Raw genomic sequence first — 17,433 nt, forward strand, 5'->3', positions numbered from 1 at the left:
ATGATGGAGGGAGAATTCGGAGACCTCAGCGATCAAAGTTGGAACTCACGACCCCGCCACCCCTGCCCCAACCCTCTACTCTCAGCATCAAGTCTCCAAGGCCTCCGCGCCCCACCTCTCACTCACCTTCTTTGGAGAGAAGACGCCCACAGTTCCACCATCTTCCCGGACAGCCACCCCCATCTCAGCCAGCAGTGCTTCTCTGAAGGCGAAGGAGAGACAAAGACCGGTCTCATCACTGAGACCCACAAACGCCCTCCCTGCAGGGGCTGACCTTCCCTCCCCAGGCCGCTCTTCCCAGGGCCCCGCCCCGAACACCTCTCCATCCTCAAGGCCTCCGTCTTGCGTAGCTTCTCCTCCCAGGTCTCGTTTAGCTCGGCTATAATCTTCTCTGTCTCCTGGGGACACGAGACAGGCGGGGATCAGGACAGTCTGGGACAAGCACTTACTAGGGGCCCACACTCCTCTTGGGACCCTGGCTTTGGAGAACTCAACTCCCAGCGGCCCCCAGACCCCACCCCTTGCCAGCTCCAGCTTCCCACCTGCAGTCTCTCCATGGCCTCCTCAGGCCCAATCTGGGGCTCGGAACTGGGGGAGAAGGGCAGCTCCAACTCCCCGTTGTGTGCGGAGGGGGATGAGGGTGAAGCTGGGGTAGGGGGAGACGATACGGCTGGCAGAGCACCTCCAGGACTCCCCTCATCCACCTTCAGGCCTAGGAGGGAGAAAAAGGTAAAAGAGAGAAGCTAAGAGAAGGCAGGAGAAAGGTAAAAGAAGGAGACTAGGGAGTTCCCGTCGTGGCGCAGTGGTTAACGAGTCTGTCTAGGAACCATGAGGTTGCAGGTTCGATCCCTGGCCTTGCTCGGTAGGTTAAGGATCCGGCATTGCCATGAGCCATGGTGTGGGTCGCAGATGTGGCTCGGATCCCGAGTTGCTGTGGCTCTGGCATAGGCCGGCGGCTACAGCTCCAATTCGACTCCCAGCCTGGGAACCTCCATATGCCGCAGGTACGGCCCTAGAAAAGGCAAAAAGACAAAAAAAAAAAAAGAAAGCAGCTAAGGAAAGAAGGAACTGATTGGACTGGCCTGTGAGGAGGGCAGAGGACATCTGGTCTACCTCCACCAAGCACAGAGCCCTCCTACCGCTGCCTTGATAAACGGACACCGAGTTTCTGCTTGTTCCCCTCCAGGGACAGAGAGCTCCTTACGGAACAAGGCAGCCAGTTCCCTCTACTGTTAGATGACTCACACATCACAAAGTTTTTAGCCGTGTTGAGCTGAAACCTGCGTCTTGCGTACTTCTTTCCAGTTCCATCCTCCAGGATGAGAGACGATGCTGCTTTTTCTTTTGCAAGATTACCCTTCAAATGTCAGGAGGTGAATATTGCATCTACTTTCTTTTTTTTTTTTGCTATTTCTTTGGGCCGCTCCCGCGGCATATGGAGGTTCCCAGGCTAGGGGTCGAATCAGAGCTGCAGCCCCCGGCCTACACCAGAGCCACAGCAACTCGGGATCCGAGCCACGTCTGCAACCTACACCACAGCTCACGGCAACGCCGGATCATTAACCCACTGAGCAAGGCCAGGGACCGAACCCGCAACCTCATGGTTCCTAGTCGGATTCGTTAACCACTGCGCCACGACAGGAACTCCACATCTACTTTCTCCTCCCAAGAACTGACACCCTTATTCTTCCCACTGTGGTCCTTAGCACCCCCCCCCAACTTGCCATGCCATGCACCCCAAGACTCAATGCAGAGTCCACACCAGAAACAGCCAACACAAACTATATGTTCCTTCTTTTTCCCCCCTGCTTTTTAGGGCTGCACCCGTGGCATAGGGAGATTCCTAGGCTAGAGGTCTAATCGGAGCTGTTGCTGCCAGCCCACACCATAGCCACGCGGGATCTGAGCCGTGTCTGCGACCTACACCACAGCTCACGGCAATGCCAGATCCTTAACCCACTGAACAAGGCCAGAGATTGAACCCGCAACCTCATGGTTCCTAGTCGGATTTGTTTCTGCTGCACCACGATGGGAACTCTGTCAGCAACCTAATCCTAATCACTTACTGTTTAAACCATAAATGCCTGACTTGTCCTTTACTCCTGCTCCTATCATTTTAGTGGTTCCAGGAGCCTGTCAAGGTCCCTCTGAATGCTGCCTGCCTTCGCCCTGGAGAGCCCGTCCCTCCTGGCTCTGTGACATCTGAAAGCGTGATCCACACCCTCTCCATATCTGTACCTAAGTTATCTGAGGGGCTTCCTGGGAGTGGTCCCTCTTTGGCCCCAGGCCTGGGTAAAGGCAAACGAGAGGGGTGAGGTGGGCCAGGGGGGCCTCCCTGAGCTCCCCGTCCCGGAGTCCTACCTCCCAGGACAGAGGCCGAGAGCCCCTGAGCCACCAGCAGTTCCCGCAGCCGGGCCACCTCCTCCTGCAGCTCCCGGATCAGCCGGGCATTAGGGTCCTCGTTGATGACGGCGTTGCAGCGGATCTGCTTGGTGCGGTCGGCGTACCTGGGCGAGGAGGGCGGCTTGGGACCGGTGAGGCCCAGACATGGGCGCCTGTGCTCTGCTGCCTGATTCCCTCTCCCTCCCAGATCTCACAACAAGGGGCAGATCTGAGGGTCCACCCTGTCTCTAGCAGCCTCTGAGCCCCTGGCACTTTTCACAGCCTGCTCCACCCCTGCTGGCGCCCCACCTGAGGGTGCTAAGAGTCTCCTCGTAATTGATGTCCGCGGGGCTCAGGGCAGCAATCATTGCTGTGCGTGAATTCCCACCTACAAATGGAGAGGGGAAAGCCGAGCTGGGTGGGGGTCCTAAGAAAAGTCAGCCTGGGTCACAGGGTCAAGGGGCTCCACTGCCCAGGCAGGGCTCTGATAGGCTCACTGCCCGAGATAGGGTGAAGCTAGGAGTTGTGGAGCTAATCGTGAATCGGTTGGTCAGATGGAGTGGGGCGGGGGCAGGGAGACACCAGATGTGGGGGAGGGGACAGTCAAAGAGTCGTGGGAGGAGGATAAAGTCGGAAATTGGGGTGGGGTCAGAGGGGGGGTCACGGGTAGTCCAGTCAGTGAGGCCCCTGGCTTGGTGGGGAAGGAGTGGCCTTGATCTCAGCCTCAGGACACCTTCAGAAGATGCCCCCAGGTCACAGGAGAGTTAATGGACAACTGGAGGATTTGAGATTCCAGGGGTGGCAACAGGACTGGTCAGCTGTGTCAAACAGGGTTAGCAGGGCTGGTGGCAGGGTCAGCAGAGAGACAGAAAGACAGAGAGAGGAGGAGCCCCTCACCCAGATTCTCCTTGAGCAGCCAGGTGAGCACAGAGTCCCTGTAAGGGATAAAATCCGACTTCCGCTTCTTTGATTGCTGAGGGACGGAAGGGGGAAGGGGGTCAGGGTGGGCCACCCCCGCTGTCCCCTTGCCCAGAGCCCCTCCTCTTCCCGTCCAGGTCTTACCATATCTGCAAGGGCCGAGATCACCTTTCCTAGAGTGGTCAGGGACTTATTGATGTTGGCGCCTTCCTGACAAGGGATGAGGAACGTGGGGAATGAGGGCTGCTTCTCCCCTTCCGATCCCTGTCCTCTCCCTCATCCCCACAGCCAGAGCCACCAGTCATGGTCAGAGACCACCTCGTACACCCCCCAGCACCGCCCCGTCTGTCCCTCCCAGGCCCCTCACCTTCAGCCGCATGCCCCGGGCCCCCGAGGAGTCGGCCCGCTCACTGCCGGCAAGGTCTACCAAACTGATCTTACTGACCTGGGTCAGAGGAAAAGCAGGAGGTGACGGGGTCAGTGAGGGGCAGGCAAACGGGGGAACAGCCAGCAAAGCGACTGGGCGGTCAGCAAGCGATGGAGAAAGCCAGGAGCGCGGGAGGGGAGGGGACAGGAGGAGAGGAGACACACAAGACGACGGGGAGGGTCGGGGACTTGCCCATCTGCTCAGCTATTCACTGACGTGCCCGCTGCACGGGAGCAAGGACGCAGCCCGGGCTCCAGGCCCTGCCCCGAGGAGTCCAGCAAGAAGGACAAACGTGCCAATAGGAGATGAACCCCCTGATCTGGTGGGCGCGGCACTGGGAGCGGTGGGAGCCCCGAGGAGGCACTCGATCCAGCACGGCCATGCGGGAGGACACAAGGCCCCCGAATCACAGCTCCGTCCCTGTCACCAGGAGAAGGGGGCAGGGTGGGGGAAGAGTCCTACCTTCTCTGAGTCCAGCCCAGTGAGCTGGTCGTGGCAGCGCTGTGTGAAGACAATGGTGAAGACAGCATGGGAACGGCTGCTGGTCTCATTCATGTTGGTGGCGGCCACAGTCCTGGGGGCATGGGGAGGGGTCAGGGAGGGGGCCCTTCACCTCCTGATCCTGCCTTCCTTGCCCTCCGCCTCAGCAGCCCGCCTCACCTCGCCTTATTTCCACAGTCCATGAGGTCGGCAATGTCCGCGTAGGAGGTCACAGCCAGCTTAGACAGGTCCTGCACGTAGGGGCCCAGGATGGGGTGCTCCCGGACCCGCAGAGAGCCCCGACTCTTGGGGTTCAAGAGGTCTCGTACCCGCTCGCAGTAGATCTCCATGTAGCTCACCTGAGCGGGAGAAGCAAATAAGTTACAGGAGTTCCCGCTGTAGTGCCACGGGATTGGGGTTGTCTTGGGAGCGCTGGGACACAGATTCAATCCCTGGCCTGGCACAGTGGGTTAGGGATCCAGCGCTGCTGCAGCTGTGGCTTAGGTCGCAACTGTGGCTCTAAACTGATCCCTGGCCCAGGAACTCCACATGCCACAGGGCGGCCAAAGAGGAAAAAAAAAGTTACAAAGCTGGCTGACCCCCTGGACTCCGCTGGATATGGTGATCACACTGGTACTCCATCTACACCTCGCATTTACTACACGCCAGCTCAGTGATCCTCCCCACAACCCTAGGAGGGAAGCCCCGTTCATTACCATTTCAGACTGAAACGATCTGGAGCTGAGAGAGACATCACTTCCCTGAAGCCACAGTTGCTGACCAGCAGAGCCCAGAGCAGACCCCAAGCCATCTGACTCCAGAGACTGCCCGTGGTCTCAACTGCTCCGCTCTCCTCCTCCCTGCCCAGGGGACACTGCGCCCCCTCCCGACCCCATCCCAAGACCTGGGCTCACCTCCACAGAATAGGACAGCTGGGCGCTCTGGTTCTTGCTAACACGAGAGAAGAGGTCCTCACAGAGCTGGAGGGGGACACGGAGAAGCATAGAAATGCTGCTGTTCACGGCACACGTGCAGCGCCCAGGACCAGGCCCGGCCGGGTCTCAAGGAACCCTGTTTGGCCTTAACAGGGTCCTGAGGGAGGGATCATTCCCATTTTACACATGGGACAGCAACCTCTGAGGGGGTCACACTCGCCCAGGGTCACAGTACTCAGCGAGCGAGGATGCAAACCTGGACCTGCGTGCAAGGCCACTGTGCTGCAGTCAGGGAGAACACGGCCAACTCTCAGTTATCCACACTGGCTTTTCTTAGAGTCAACACCTTGACTATGGTACGCGAGCTTACAAGGGAACTACACTCACAAGCAGTTACAAGTCAAGGTAGGAGTTCCCGTCGTGGCACAGGAAAAACGAACCCAACTAGGAAGCATGAGGTTGCGGGTTCGATCCCTGGCCTCGCCATGAGCTGTGGTGTAGGTCACAGACGCGGCTGGGATCTGGTGTTGCTGTGGCTGTGGTGTAGGCTGGCAGAAACAGCTCCAAATGGACCCCTAGCCTGGGAACCTACACATGCCGCTGGTGTGGCCCTAAAGAGACAAAAAAAAAACAAAAAAAAAACCATAAGGTAAAAGAGCAATAAGTGGTAGAAGCAAGGTTTAAACCCAGGACTGCCTTCCACCCTAGCTGTCTGGTTCTTCTCGCTGAGCCTCGTGGACCCTGACGTCCGGGTTGCAGCCAGCCCCATCCCCCATCCCACTCTCTATTACTAACCACCTCAGAGAGCCGGGTCTCTGCCCAACAGCCTTAGACCCCTGGCCTTCCTCCGCTCAGAGCAGCTGAGGATGCTCTAGCCCTGGCTGCCCTGCCAGGCCCCGCATGTACCTGGGGCACGATGCCCTGCTGCCCGGGCTCCTGCCGCCCCATCATGGTGTAGGATTTCCCAGCCCCCGTCTGCCCGTAGGCAAAGATGCACACGTTGTAGCCTTCAAAGGCGTGCAGCAGCATCTCCTCTCCAATGTCCCGATACACCTGTTGCTGAGATGCAAACTGCGGGTCCTCGGCCTAGGTGAAAGGGGGACAGAGAGAGACAGCAAGATCCCCAGATGACTTTGTCCTTGGTATCTAAGTGCCCAAAGGTCCCGTGTGCCCCCCACCCCATCACGGTCCTAATCATCCTTGAGGATCCTGTCTAGGCTCCTGTCAATCCTCATCACCCCGAGGGACAGTCTGCCTCCCCTACCCTGTCCCAGTCACAATCCCGGGGTCCCACCCGCCCCCACCCCAGGATCCTGGTTCTCCCAACCAACCCCCTGGAGGTCCTATTTCCCAGCAATGCCCTCTCCCCAACCTAAACTCCTGGCCCTCACTGCTTAGCCATTCCCCCAGCCCAACCACCTCACCGAAGTGTGTGACCAGTAGGAATAATCGAAAGTGAAGCTTTTGGGGGCATCCTTGCTCTGTTTGGGATTGACGATGGCTGAGAGAGCAAAGGAGAGAAGGCCAAGGTCAGGTCCTCCCAACCTCTGCCCACTCCCCACAAGCCCCCAGAACTGGGCATCCCGCTCCCCACTTCCACCCTAGCTCATCTCTCCCCTTTAATGCTCCCCACCCCCTCCAGCCACCAAGGCTAATTTTGGCTTCCCAGGACCCGCCTCCCACCAGGCTGCCTCCCTGGATTGGGCAACGGAGGGCTCCAGGCCAACATTCCCCCTCCCAGGGACTGGGAGCATGGAAAGGCCAGCCTGTCTCAGCCCCCGCCCTTACAACTAGCACCTGCTCTGTGCCCAGCACAGCCCTCCTCCCGGTTCAGACCAACAGGACTGGCCTGCATGGTGGGCCTGGCCCACCCTGCCTGTGCCACCCGGGCTCCTGGGACTCACTCACAGGTGGTGCTGCCCTGCATGCTGACCACACACTTGGCATCCTGGCTGGTCTCACGGGTGTTGAAGGGACGAACCCTCACTGCCACTTTCACTGAGGCGCCAGCCATGGCTCCAGATACTCCCACCCTCCTCAGCTGGAGGACAGAGACAGAAAACGGGGTCAGAGCCACTGGGGGGAACCAGACATTACCTCCCAGCTTCTCGAGGAACCAGTCCCTCCACCCCCCTTCCCCAGCTACCCAACCCCTAAAGGACCCAGTTTCTATTCCCCTGGCCTTCCTCCCCAATGTCACTGTCCTCAGGGACTCCCGGAGGTGGTTCCTGCCTCTCTCCCCAGCCATATCCCAGCTTGCGGGGACCTGGGCCGTCACCCCGGCGTTACCTGGTGTCCTGGCCCCAGACCAGGGGGGCTGTATCAGTTCTGGCTGCCACCGGCCCTCGTAGGAGGAGCCCCATCCTACACTTGGGGCCTGGCCACGCCAGCTGAGGCTGTGGGGGAAACCCTGGTTGTGGGGGAAGAGCGGTTAGGAGGCACCTGTGGCTCCAGAGGTGTGCCTGGGGTTCCAGGGTTGGAGGGCAACGGGCAGGGGGTAATGTTCGCAAAGGTAAGGATAGCTGCCCTCTGCAGCAGCCAAATGCCATGTGGATCCAAGGGCAGGGAGGGTGATATTTTTATTCCTCGTCACTCACAAGTGCACTGACCGTTCAGATAGAGAAGAGAGAGAGAGAGAGAGAGAGAGGCTGGACAGAGGGCAATTCAGAGAGAGGGACACATGGGCCGAGACACTGAGGGTGGTGGGAAGCGGGAAGAGGAGGGGCCGAAAGTCCCAGACACCAAGAAAACGGGAGAGACAAGAGAGAAGGCAAGACAGAGGTCATGCTAGGAAAGAAAGAAGGGGAGACGAAGAGGACAGCAAACACAGAAGTGTTCAACGGGAAGGGAAAAAGCACAAACTGGGAGCCCAGAAGAGAAAGCAGATGAGAGAAAACCCCAAGCACAGGACCTGCCTCAAAATTCCCCCACAGGGCCAGCCAAGGAGAAGCAGACACCAGCTCCCACCTAGGGCCCCAAACCTCCACAGAGAGGGCAAGACTGCTAAGGGGCAAAGTCCACAGGCTAGAGGGACAGCCCAGAACTGGGATCCACAGGGCCTGTCTGCAAGCCCCAAACCCCTTGCCCAGCCCCCAGCACTTCCTCCTCAGGATCCAGCACAATGGGCAGGGGAGGGTGGGGTCATCCTGTAAGCATCCAACCAAGCCCCAGGGCTCCTTGGTTGCGGGATCCAGGATACCTACGGTTTATGGGAGGGAGGGCAACTTGAGGATCCCCGGAAGAAAGAATGAAGGAAAGCAGGCAGTCCCAGCTCCAGCCTGGGGGTAGTGCTATGGCGTCCACTGGGCTGGGGAAGGTGCCAGGCTAGAGCCCAGGAATGTGGGTGATCGGGTGCCCACACCCTGGGAGGAGAGGCTGAGCAGCCCACGCCCACGGACAGCAGGGTGGAGGGTTAGGAAGAGAGATCAGGGATGCTGGGCCCCCTTCTGTGGTCCCAAAGGACCTCAAACCCTTGTCATACTGAGCCAAGCCTCACCAGCCTTCCTGGCCAGGGCATGGGAGGGGTGGGAGAGCTGGTGTGTCCCAGGACAGGAAGGGAGTAGTGGAAACCACAGAGGCCATCTCAGGAAGAACAGCCCTGACCCCCAGACCCTGACCAGGAGAGGGAAGGGACACTGATGGGGACACGCAATGGTGCCGCCCGCGCGGCTAATGGGGCAGGGAAAGGGGTAGCACTGCTGGAGGACGGCGGATTAAGGACTAAGGCAGAGGTACAAGGTTCGGCCGGTGAGTGAAAAGGGGCAGTGGGGTACAGGGAGAAGTCCCGGCTGGAGGGAGGCCGAGTGACCAGAAAGGGGGGGCCTCGGGCCACCTGCACCTTACCCGGCCAGCAGGTTTCACACAGAGCCCCCCCGCCCCCCGGCCTTTCCGGGCGGCCATGAGGACCCTGTCCTCCTGTCCAGCCAACCGACGGCCGCCCCGGGCCTGGCACCTCTCTGCGCCTCCGCGGGACAAACAGCACATGATCCAAGCTCTCGCGGTCAGCCGGCCCCCGCCGGGTAGTGCAAACCGGGACCCCGGCTCCCCGCCCCCCAGCTCCGCACATTCCTTCGCGGGTGTCCCCTCCCTCGCCCCCCCCCAACTCTCACCTCGTCGCGGCGGGGCTCCCCAAGAGGCTGGGGAGAATGCAAAGGGAACAAACTTTCCGGGAAGCGTGAAAGGGGAGCGGAGGTGATCCGGGGCCGGTTCGGGGCTGCCCCCGCCCCTCGCCGGGTCCCCGGGCGGTGGGCGGCGGACTCACGCCCCGGGGGCGACAGCAGTAGCGGCGCCAGTGGCCGGCGCCCGCCCGGGCAGCGCGAGCTGGGGCGGGAGCGAGGGGCGGGGGACAGGGGGCGCGCGCCCGCGCGCGCGCGCCGTCCCGAGGAGGGTCCGGGAGTGACTCGGATTGCTGTTAAAGGGGCAATGCTCTCGAGATCGCGGGGCCCACCGGGCGGAGATGGGAAAACTGAGTTGCGGACGCGGAAGGGCGAGCAGGACGCCAGTACGCTGGAGGGTGGCCAGCACCCGAGGAGCCGGGAAATGTGGGGTCGAACCCCGCAGGGCACCCAGGCCCCGGACCCGCGCACGCCGCCGCCGTCGGAGGCGCGCAAAGGGGGCGGAACCTCCCTCCGGGCCCCACCTAGGAGGTGGTTCGGCGCAGGCCCCGCCCCCAGGCGCGCGCCGCTGGCCGGCTCCGCCCATATCTCCAGTCACCGCCTCGCTCCTCCCCCGCGCCCGGCGTATCGTTCTAGAATTCGCCGCGCCGCTACCTCAGGTGCCGTGGCCAAGTGTACTCAGCGGCGGCACGGCCACCCGGGCGCTCCGTCTCTGCCTGGCCCCTCACGATCGACAGACCCCGCAGGCCCGTGGCGCCCTCTCGGGCCCAAGCCGCCCCCTCAGGCCTGGGTGCCCGCTCAGGCCCAGGCCACCCCTCGCGACCCAGCCTGGCCCCCGCAGAGAGTCCCTCAGGCGCGGGCCCACCGCCTGGGGCCGCATGGACTGCACGGCCCCCCGCCTGTGTCCCTAGGCTTTGCTGCTCCCCACGCCCCAGTCCACCTGCCAAGGGCCCCCTGAGCCGTCTCCGGCCTGGCCTTCCCTTCAGGCAGGGCTACCCACTCCCCACGACAGCTCTGGCCCACGCAGCCCAGCTGGACCTCTCTGGTCCTCATCTGCCCCCTCAGGCTCAGGTTGCCGTCCCAGAGTCAGCTGCCCCGCACCCCCTCCACCCGGGTCAACTGTCTAGTCCTCAGTCTGACTTCCTGAGGCGGATCCTCCTCTTAGATCTGTGTTACCCAACTAGACCCAATTACCTGAGGTCTGAACGCCCCTTAGCTACCTACCACCTGCCGCCTAGTTCAGCTTCTTCACTCTGGCCCAAGATATCCCATTCAGACGCCACCCGCCCTTTCAGCCCAACTTTCATTATGGCATTCCCCACCTCAGTCCTAAATGCTTCTCTCTCCATTATCTCACTCACCTAATTGCTTTCTTAGCCCATCCTTAGTTTCTTCTGGATAAATTCTTATTCACTGCCACCAGTTTCCAGTATTCTAACCTTTATGCTGCCTACAGGCACTCTCCTAATGCATCTAGCCTTCTAACTGCTTTTTCTGCCCACCTTGACTGGCTGGCAGGTCATCTTTGATCGCCTCAAAATCTGGCTCTGTGCAACTGACCTCTCTGCTCACCTTCCTCACCCATAGACAGTCCCACCTGCCCCCTCCTTCCCTGTCACCAATTGACCACTCTGTCCACACCTGCCTTTCGTTAACCTGGTTTATTTTACAACCCTTGATTCTCTGACTCAACCACCAATTCTGTACCAAATACCCCTAAATGCCTCTGCCCTATCTAGTGCACTTGTCATCCTTTTTCATTTCACCACCCCATATTGTCAGTTAAGCTAGTCAGCTGCCATCTGTAGACTTCACTTAATCTACATGTTTGGCTTCAGAAAAATTTTTATTTTCTCTTTTATCTTTTACCACATCCACATTTCCTGTGTTTGTCGTCTTCAACTTGTATGCTCAGCTAATAGAACTGTCAGCTCTTGAAATACCTTTTCAGGAGTTCCCGTTGTGGCTCAGTGGTTAACAAATCCAACTAGGAACCATGAGGTTGCAGGTTCGATCCCTGACCTTGCTCAGTGGATTAAGGATCTGGCATTGCCGTGAGCTGTGGTGTAGGTTGCAGACGCGGCTTGGATCCTGCGTTGCTGTGGCTGTGGCGTAGACTGACCGCTACAGCTCTGCTTGGACCCCTAGCCAGGGAACCTCCATGTGCCGTAGGCTCGGCCCTAGAAAAGACAAAAAAAAAAAAAAAAGAAGAAAGAAATAGCTTTTCAGCTCTCTTTCTTTTTTTTTTTTTTTTCCTGGACCCGTACATCTTCTTTACAATCTCTAGATCTGCTCCAGGTTTTATCCCTACAACCATTATATGAATGTATGATTCATTTTCCATTATCCTCCCAGTGGCAGTGAGAAGACTCAGTCCAGCCACCCGGCCCAGCCCAGTCATGCAAATACAGGAAGATGGAGACAACCTTATCCCCTTTGCCAAGTGAGTCATTCCCACCCAGAGGGGGAGGCCCCATATGGAGGGAAGATTACGTACCTGGGTTCTCCTCCAAGAGGAGTAGGAAGTAAGGAAGAAGCAGCTCAGTACCTAGTCTCAGAGGATTGGTGATGTATTAGTTTATTCAGCAAATAGTGTTTGAACACTATAATGGTCTAGGCACCATATTAGGCACTGGGGACTCAGCAATTAAAAAGATAGGGGTTCTGCTCATCGAACTTGAATTATAGAGGGAAAAGATAGAACGTGTGTGCAAATAAATATGATTTCAAATAGTGGTAAGTACATGGAGAAATAAGATGTACGATATAATGGAAAGTAGAATGTCTTGGAGCCACAAGTTTATATGTATATACAGTGATTCATGTGAAAGAGGAGGAATAGATGGCTTTGATTTGAGATCTTAAAAATAAAAAGGAGCCAGTCTGATAAGGACCAGGGGGTAGGATTTCCTGCTGTGGTACAGTGGCTTATGAATCCAACTGTAGGACTTGTCGTCGTGGCTCAGCGGGTTAAGAACACGGCATAGTGTCTGTGAGGATGCGGATTTGATCCCTGGCCTTGCTCTATGGGTTTAGGATCCGGTGTTGCAGCAAGCTGTGGCATAGGTCACAGCTCGGATCTGGCATTGCCCTGGCTATGGCATAGGCTGGCACCTGCAGCTCTGATTTGACCCCTAGCCCAGGAACTTCCATATGCCGCAGATGCAGCCCTAGAAAAGAAAAGCAAACAAGAGAATCCAACTGCAGTGGCTGAGGTTGATGGGGAGATGCAGGTTTGATCCCCCACCTACCACAGTGGGTTAAAGGATCTGATGTTCCTGCTCCTGTGGTGTAGTTTGCAGCTGTGACTCGGATTCACTCCCTGGCCCAGGAACTTCCATATATGTCAGGTATGGCCATTTAAAAAAAAAGAGTTCCTTTGGTGCCTCTGCGGTAAGGAACCCCACTGGGATACATGAGGATGTGGGTTCAATCCCTGGCCTCGTTCAGTGGATTAAGGAGCTGGCATTGCCGTGAGCTGTGGTGTAGGTTGCAGACATGGCTCAGGTCCCATGTTGCTGTGGCTGTGGCTCCAATTTGACCCCTAGCCTGGGAACTTCCATGCGGGTGCAGCCTTAAAAAAAAAAAAAAAAAAAAAGACAACATCAACAAAAATATAAACAGTGGTTAGAAGATATAATAGCTTTAAAAAGTACAAAAAACAGGCGTTCCTTTTGTGGATCAGCAGATTAAGAACCCAACTGTTATCCATGAGGATGCAGGTCCGATCCCTGGCCACACTCAGTAGGTTAAGGATCCAGAGTTGCCGTGAGCTGCAGTGTAGGTTGCAGATGAAGGATGAGGCTCGGCCCTGGCATTGCTGTGCTATGACGTAGGGCTAGGATTATAGCTCCGGTTCGACCCCTAGCCTGGCAACAAGTTTACTACCTTCTTGGAGCAGGAAGCAAGTCAGTGAAACTGAAACAATGATCAAGGGAAAGGTGCAGTGCCTCAGACAGGCAGAGGCCGGATCTTATAGGGTGTTATAAGCCATTGAAGAGAGTTTGAGGAGTTCCCGTTGCCGCACAATGGGATTGGCAGCATCTGGGAGCACTGGGTCACAGGTTCGATCCCCACCCTGGCATAGTGGGTTAAGGATCCAGCGTTGCCACTTAGGTAGCAATTATGGCTCAGATCTGATCCCTGGCCCAGGAACTCCATATGCTGCAGGGTGGCCAAAAATGAAAAAGAGGAGTTCCCGTCGTGGCGCAGTGGTTAACGAATCCGACTAGGAACCATGAGGTTGCGGGTTCGGTCCCTGGCCTTGCTCAGTGGGTTAACGATCCGGCGTTGCCGTGAGCTGTGGTGTAGGTTGCAGACGCGGCTCGGATCCCGCGTTGCTGTGGCTCTGGCGTAGGCCGGTGGCTACAGCTCCGATTCAACCCCTAGCCTGGGAACCTCCATATGCCGCGGGAGCGGCCCAAGGAATAGCAACAACAACAACAACAACAACAAAAAAGACAAAAAAAAATGAAAAAGAAAAAAAAAGTTTGAATATGATTCTAAGTACAGTAGAAATCAGTGGAAGTTTCTAAGCAAAGGAATGACATGAGTAGACTTTTTTTTTTCCTGCAACTTTTTATTACGAAAAATTTCAAACAATTGCAGAAGTAGAGAAAATAGTGATCAGGAACCCAGACTATCCTTTTTAGTCAGCTGCAAAAAGTATCAGTATGTGGATAATCTTTTTGATACACCCCTTCAGTTTCTTGCTACTCCGACTACTTTAAACCTTAAATGGGAACTCATTTCACATAATCGTTTATAAAATACAACTCACACTGCTCTATGCAGGATAGATTGTTGGGGGATTCATTTGGAAGAGGGACAAGAGTATGAGGCAATTGCAGTAGTCTAGACAGGGGAAGATGAGCTGGAATACGATGGTGGGAGCAGAAATGGTGAGGAGTGGTCAAATTTGAGTGTATGTTAGGTGTAGAACTCACAGGACTTGCTGCTAGATTGGACATGGGGGGGTGAGGGAGTGAGGCATAGCAGATGTTTTGCTCTAGCAACTGGGCATTTGGAGCGACTTTCAGCAAGATGGGGAAGGCTAAGGAGGAGGCGTTGTGGGGGTAGTTGAACCTGTCAGTCTGGAGTCCAGGGGAGGAGCCCAAGCTGAAAATATAGATTTGGGAGTCGTCAGAACATCGGTGGTATTTAAAGTCATGGACCTGGGTGAGATCACCTAAGGAGGGATGGAGATGAAGAAGATAAAGGGCCCAGGCCTAAGCCCTAGGGCACCAAACATCATTCCGTCTGGGGATTTTGGAAGTGATGAGAACTGTTCTCAAACAGCTTTGCACATCCCTCTGTACCAAAAGGATATTCGTATTTCTGAGAAGGGGAGATAAGGCAGGGGTGAACAGAGGTTCTGCTCTCCTGGACCCTTGCATTGACTAAAAGGAACCTGTCAGATCACCTAAGTACTCAGACCTTCCTCTTTAAGAGCCCTGCTTGCTAAATAAGATGTTCTCTGGTTGTGAGGTGTCAGAACTTGAGAGTCAGCGAGATCTGAAGTTCAAACAATTGCTAATGGACCCTCACTCTAGCTCCAGTCGCCTCTCAAATCAAAGGCCTTGCCACCGTCCTCAGCTTAAATGGATAAGGGACATGGCCCAAGGGAGCTTGGGCAGCCGTAAGGTCCCATGGTAAGATAAGACCCCTAAATTCCTGGCATGAGTAGATGCTCTAAGGGAAAAGCAAGACCCAAGCCTACCTTGTCCTCACATCAGGTGTTCCAGGGTGGTCAGCCGATCGCCACCCCCCAGCTTGCCTTCCCAGAGCCTCAGACTGACACCCCGGCATTATGGAAACACCTTCTGGGAGAACCTTGGTCAAAAGCCCAGGTTGGTAGGAATGGAGAAAAACGGGGACCAACTGGAAGTGAGGAGGGGAGGCTGTACCATCTTAAACTACCATAAAGCCTTACAGTAGCAATAAGCACTAGTTAGGGGATAATCATCCCGCTGGCTGATGGACATTGTGGCTCCTAATGCCAGGGAGGTGGTTGGGAGGGGTCATTAGAGAAGCGATATGGATGGGGGTATTATCTCTGCTCTTAGCCCCCTTTTTTCGTGCTTCACAGGCCCACTTGGATGGAGGAACCGTACACCCCACCCCTGCTGGTATGACAAACTTTCTGCCCTTTGACGTGTCTCGGTTAAAATTGCACCCACTGCCATCCTATCCCGGGCGGTCCTTATTACCCCTTCCCTGTGGCATCCCCCAGCCAGTGCACTAACCCGGCCCTCCTTTCTAAGAATCAGTTATCATGTTTTCCAGATCACAGGTGCGTTTTCATGACTTGGGTTTCGCAAGACCCCTGACTCCCTATTTCTGTCCCAGCTCCCCTGAGAGATTCAGTTTTGCCTTCTAGCTCCTTTTCCTCATTTTCTGGCACAGAGAGTCACTGGTTGCTCCCAGCCTGGCCTGTACCCCCCTGAGGGGCTCCCACCCCCGGAGATGCTCTGCAGAAGAAAGAGAAGGAGGCAACATTTGGCGGGAATGCAGCAGGGATCTGGGAGCATCCCAGCCCGAGTGAGGGCTGTCACTTACCACCTGGAGGATCTAAGGAGGCGACAGAGAATCATCAATGAGTAAGGACAGACGTCTGGGCTCTGGGAGGCAGACAGGGTATGGGTACGGGATGGTTTGAACTAAGGAAAAGGTGGAGAACTTTGAAGGAATTGGAGGTTGTTTGGGAATGAGCCATGGTCTCGGTAGGACTGAAGCAGCAGTTTCATAATATGGGAAGGAGCAGGGAACTAAGGGATGGGGGATGAGCCCTAAGAGCTGGAGGGGGTGGCACTCAGGCCACTGAAGAAAGGAAAGCACGCCCTAGAACTAGAGGCTAGTGGGGAGCTAGGGGGTACCTCTGAGCCCCTGGACTGAAAATACTCCAGTCTGAGGGGAGCAGAAAGTTGGGAGTGGAGGCAATACCCCTGGTGCCAGCAGGAAGGCTTTCAGGGCAGAAAGGGTGAAGAACGGGGAGGCAGGAGCCTGGCTTCCAGGCACCTCTCTCCTAAACCTAAAGTCTCCACAGACTGAAGAAGGCCCAGTGGGGCAGCTCTGGGGCTGCACCTGAGCCCCTGGGGCTGGATGAAGACGGCTATGGACAACCCAGCACCCCGCGACACCCTGATCCGGAGGAGAGGGCAAACTCCCCAAGGGAAGAGGACAACCTCCTCAGTCCTGGCAGGGCCCAGGTAGGGCTGAAGAGGGACTTGGGGGGGGGTGCGTGGAGGGGACGTGGATGTCTTATATGGAGAGACAACAGAAGCCAAGAGCCGCACTGGACAGATGGATTTGAGAGGAACAAAAATAAAGGTTGGCCCCCTGCGGTACAGTGACTTAAGGATCCAGCATTGTCACTGCTGTGACTCGGGTCGCTGCTGTGGCGCAGGTTTTATCCCTGGCCCAGGAACTTCTGCATGCTTTGGGCGTGGCATAAAAATACAATGAAAAATAAAGTAGCTGAGAGCCGGAGACTGGGGTCTGAGAGTGGGTTTGGGGACTAGGAAATCTGCAGAGGGACTTCTTTTTGATTCTCTCGTTATCTTTGTCATCCGTACAGCTGCTTTGGTCTCCCTGGAGTCCCCTGGGCCAGGAGGGGTCTTGTCTCTCCAGGGGGCTGAGTTCTCTGGCCTCCTTCAGCACCGCCACAGCCAGTAGGGACCCCGTTTGCAGTCGCTGGGGGATGGAGCTGTGGTCTGAGGAGTAAGGAGAAGCCGTCCACCCCAAGGTGCGGCCGTGCCTCAGGGGCCCAAGACGAGTTCTTGGCGCTGGAATCTCCGGCATTTCCGACGTCCAGGCCTTCCCCTTCTCCTTGGCCCCCCCACCCTCCTCTCCCATCCTCTGGACTAGGCGCAGACAGCCCCCTGGCTTCCAGCCCGCCCCGCCCCTCTCCCAGGAGCTCCCCAGCGTCCCCCAGGCCGGCTCCCTCCCCCTGTGCTCTCTTCTCTGTTCTGTTACCAAAACCCAGCAAGTTGAGCCCTTGAGTTGTCTTTCTTTCCGCCGAGCAGTGATGGAGAGGCTCGTGGGGAGGGGGGCTCCTTTCTCCTTCGCAGGGAACCCCGCTCAAATGAAGGGCTGGATCCCCAAATGAAGTCCTGCCCTGCTCCTGCGTTCCCCGCCCAGCAGCGCTGCCGGCCGCCCGCGCCCCACTCCCCCGGCC

At 56.9% G+C, this 17,433-nt stretch overlaps 2 protein-coding genes across 4 annotated transcripts in view; one reads left to right on the forward strand and one right to left on the reverse strand.

Moving 5' to 3' along the window:
• KIF1C (kinesin family member 1C) overlaps positions 1-9,468 on the reverse strand; it is a 23,822-nt gene extending 14,354 nt beyond the window's left edge. The window contains exons 1-16 of one of the 2 annotated variants that reach the window (XM_047757377.1): positions 9,252-9,468; positions 7,432-7,552; positions 7,051-7,183; positions 6,567-6,643; positions 6,049-6,228; positions 5,122-5,187; positions 4,388-4,566; positions 4,190-4,301; positions 3,668-3,745; positions 3,445-3,510; positions 3,280-3,355; positions 2,692-2,770; positions 2,362-2,507; positions 543-712; positions 319-398; positions 127-202 (exon numbers count right to left, since the gene is read on the reverse strand). In XM_047757377.1, the coding sequence (XP_047613333.1) occupies positions 127-202; positions 319-398; positions 543-712; positions 2,362-2,507; positions 2,692-2,770; positions 3,280-3,355; positions 3,445-3,510; positions 3,668-3,745; positions 4,190-4,301; positions 4,388-4,566; positions 5,122-5,187; positions 6,049-6,228; positions 6,567-6,643; positions 7,051-7,156 (1,491 nt within the window). In that variant the 5' untranslated portion in view covers positions 7,157-7,183; positions 7,432-7,552; positions 9,252-9,468. The remainder of the gene's footprint in view (positions 1-126; positions 203-318; positions 399-542; positions 713-2,361; positions 2,508-2,691; positions 2,771-3,279; positions 3,356-3,444; positions 3,511-3,667; positions 3,746-4,189; positions 4,302-4,387; positions 4,567-5,121; positions 5,188-6,048; positions 6,229-6,566; positions 6,644-7,050; positions 7,184-7,431; positions 7,553-9,251) is intronic. The other variant, XM_047757378.1, reaches the window with a different exon arrangement.
• Positions 8,366-17,249, forward strand: INCA1 (inhibitor of CDK, cyclin A1 interacting protein 1). Of its 2 annotated transcripts, XM_047757379.1 has the most exons (7): positions 8,369-8,889; positions 11,613-11,700; positions 14,993-15,106; positions 15,346-15,385; positions 15,663-15,856; positions 16,303-16,465; positions 16,834-17,249. In XM_047757379.1, exons 1-7 carry the CDS (start codon positions 8,781-8,783, stop codon positions 16,978-16,980), a joined length of 855 nt encoding a protein of 284 aa, XP_047613335.1. In that variant the 5' UTR covers positions 8,369-8,780; the 3' UTR covers positions 16,981-17,249. The 2 variants fall into 2 exon arrangements, with proteins under 2 accessions (XP_047613336.1, XP_047613335.1); XM_047757380.1 differs by lacking the exon at positions 14,993-15,106 and having other exon boundaries at positions 8,366-8,889.
• Positions 17,250-17,433: the final 184 nt, after the last annotated feature.

Source organism: Phacochoerus africanus, chromosome 14 (genome assembly GCF_016906955.1).
Source record: "Phacochoerus africanus isolate WHEZ1 chromosome 14, ROS_Pafr_v1, whole genome shotgun sequence".
NCBI classification, from domain to species: Eukaryota; Metazoa; Chordata; class Mammalia; order Artiodactyla; family Suidae; genus Phacochoerus; species Phacochoerus africanus.

Excerpts from the sequence above, each read along its gene's own strand:
- INCA1 (XM_047757379.1), top strand. The coding sequence starts at position 8,781 with ATGGGGACACGCAATGGTGCCGCCCGCGCGGCTAATGGGGCAGGGAAA. Across the intron at positions 8,890-11,612 it reads AGAGGTACAAGGTTCGGCCG|TGGCAGTGAGAAGACTCAGT; the intron begins GTGAGTGAAAAG and ends TTATCCTCCCAG. Across the intron at positions 16,466-16,833 it reads TCAGTCCTGGCAGGGCCCAG|CTGCTTTGGTCTCCCTGGAG; the intron begins GTAGGGCTGAAG and ends TCATCCGTACAG.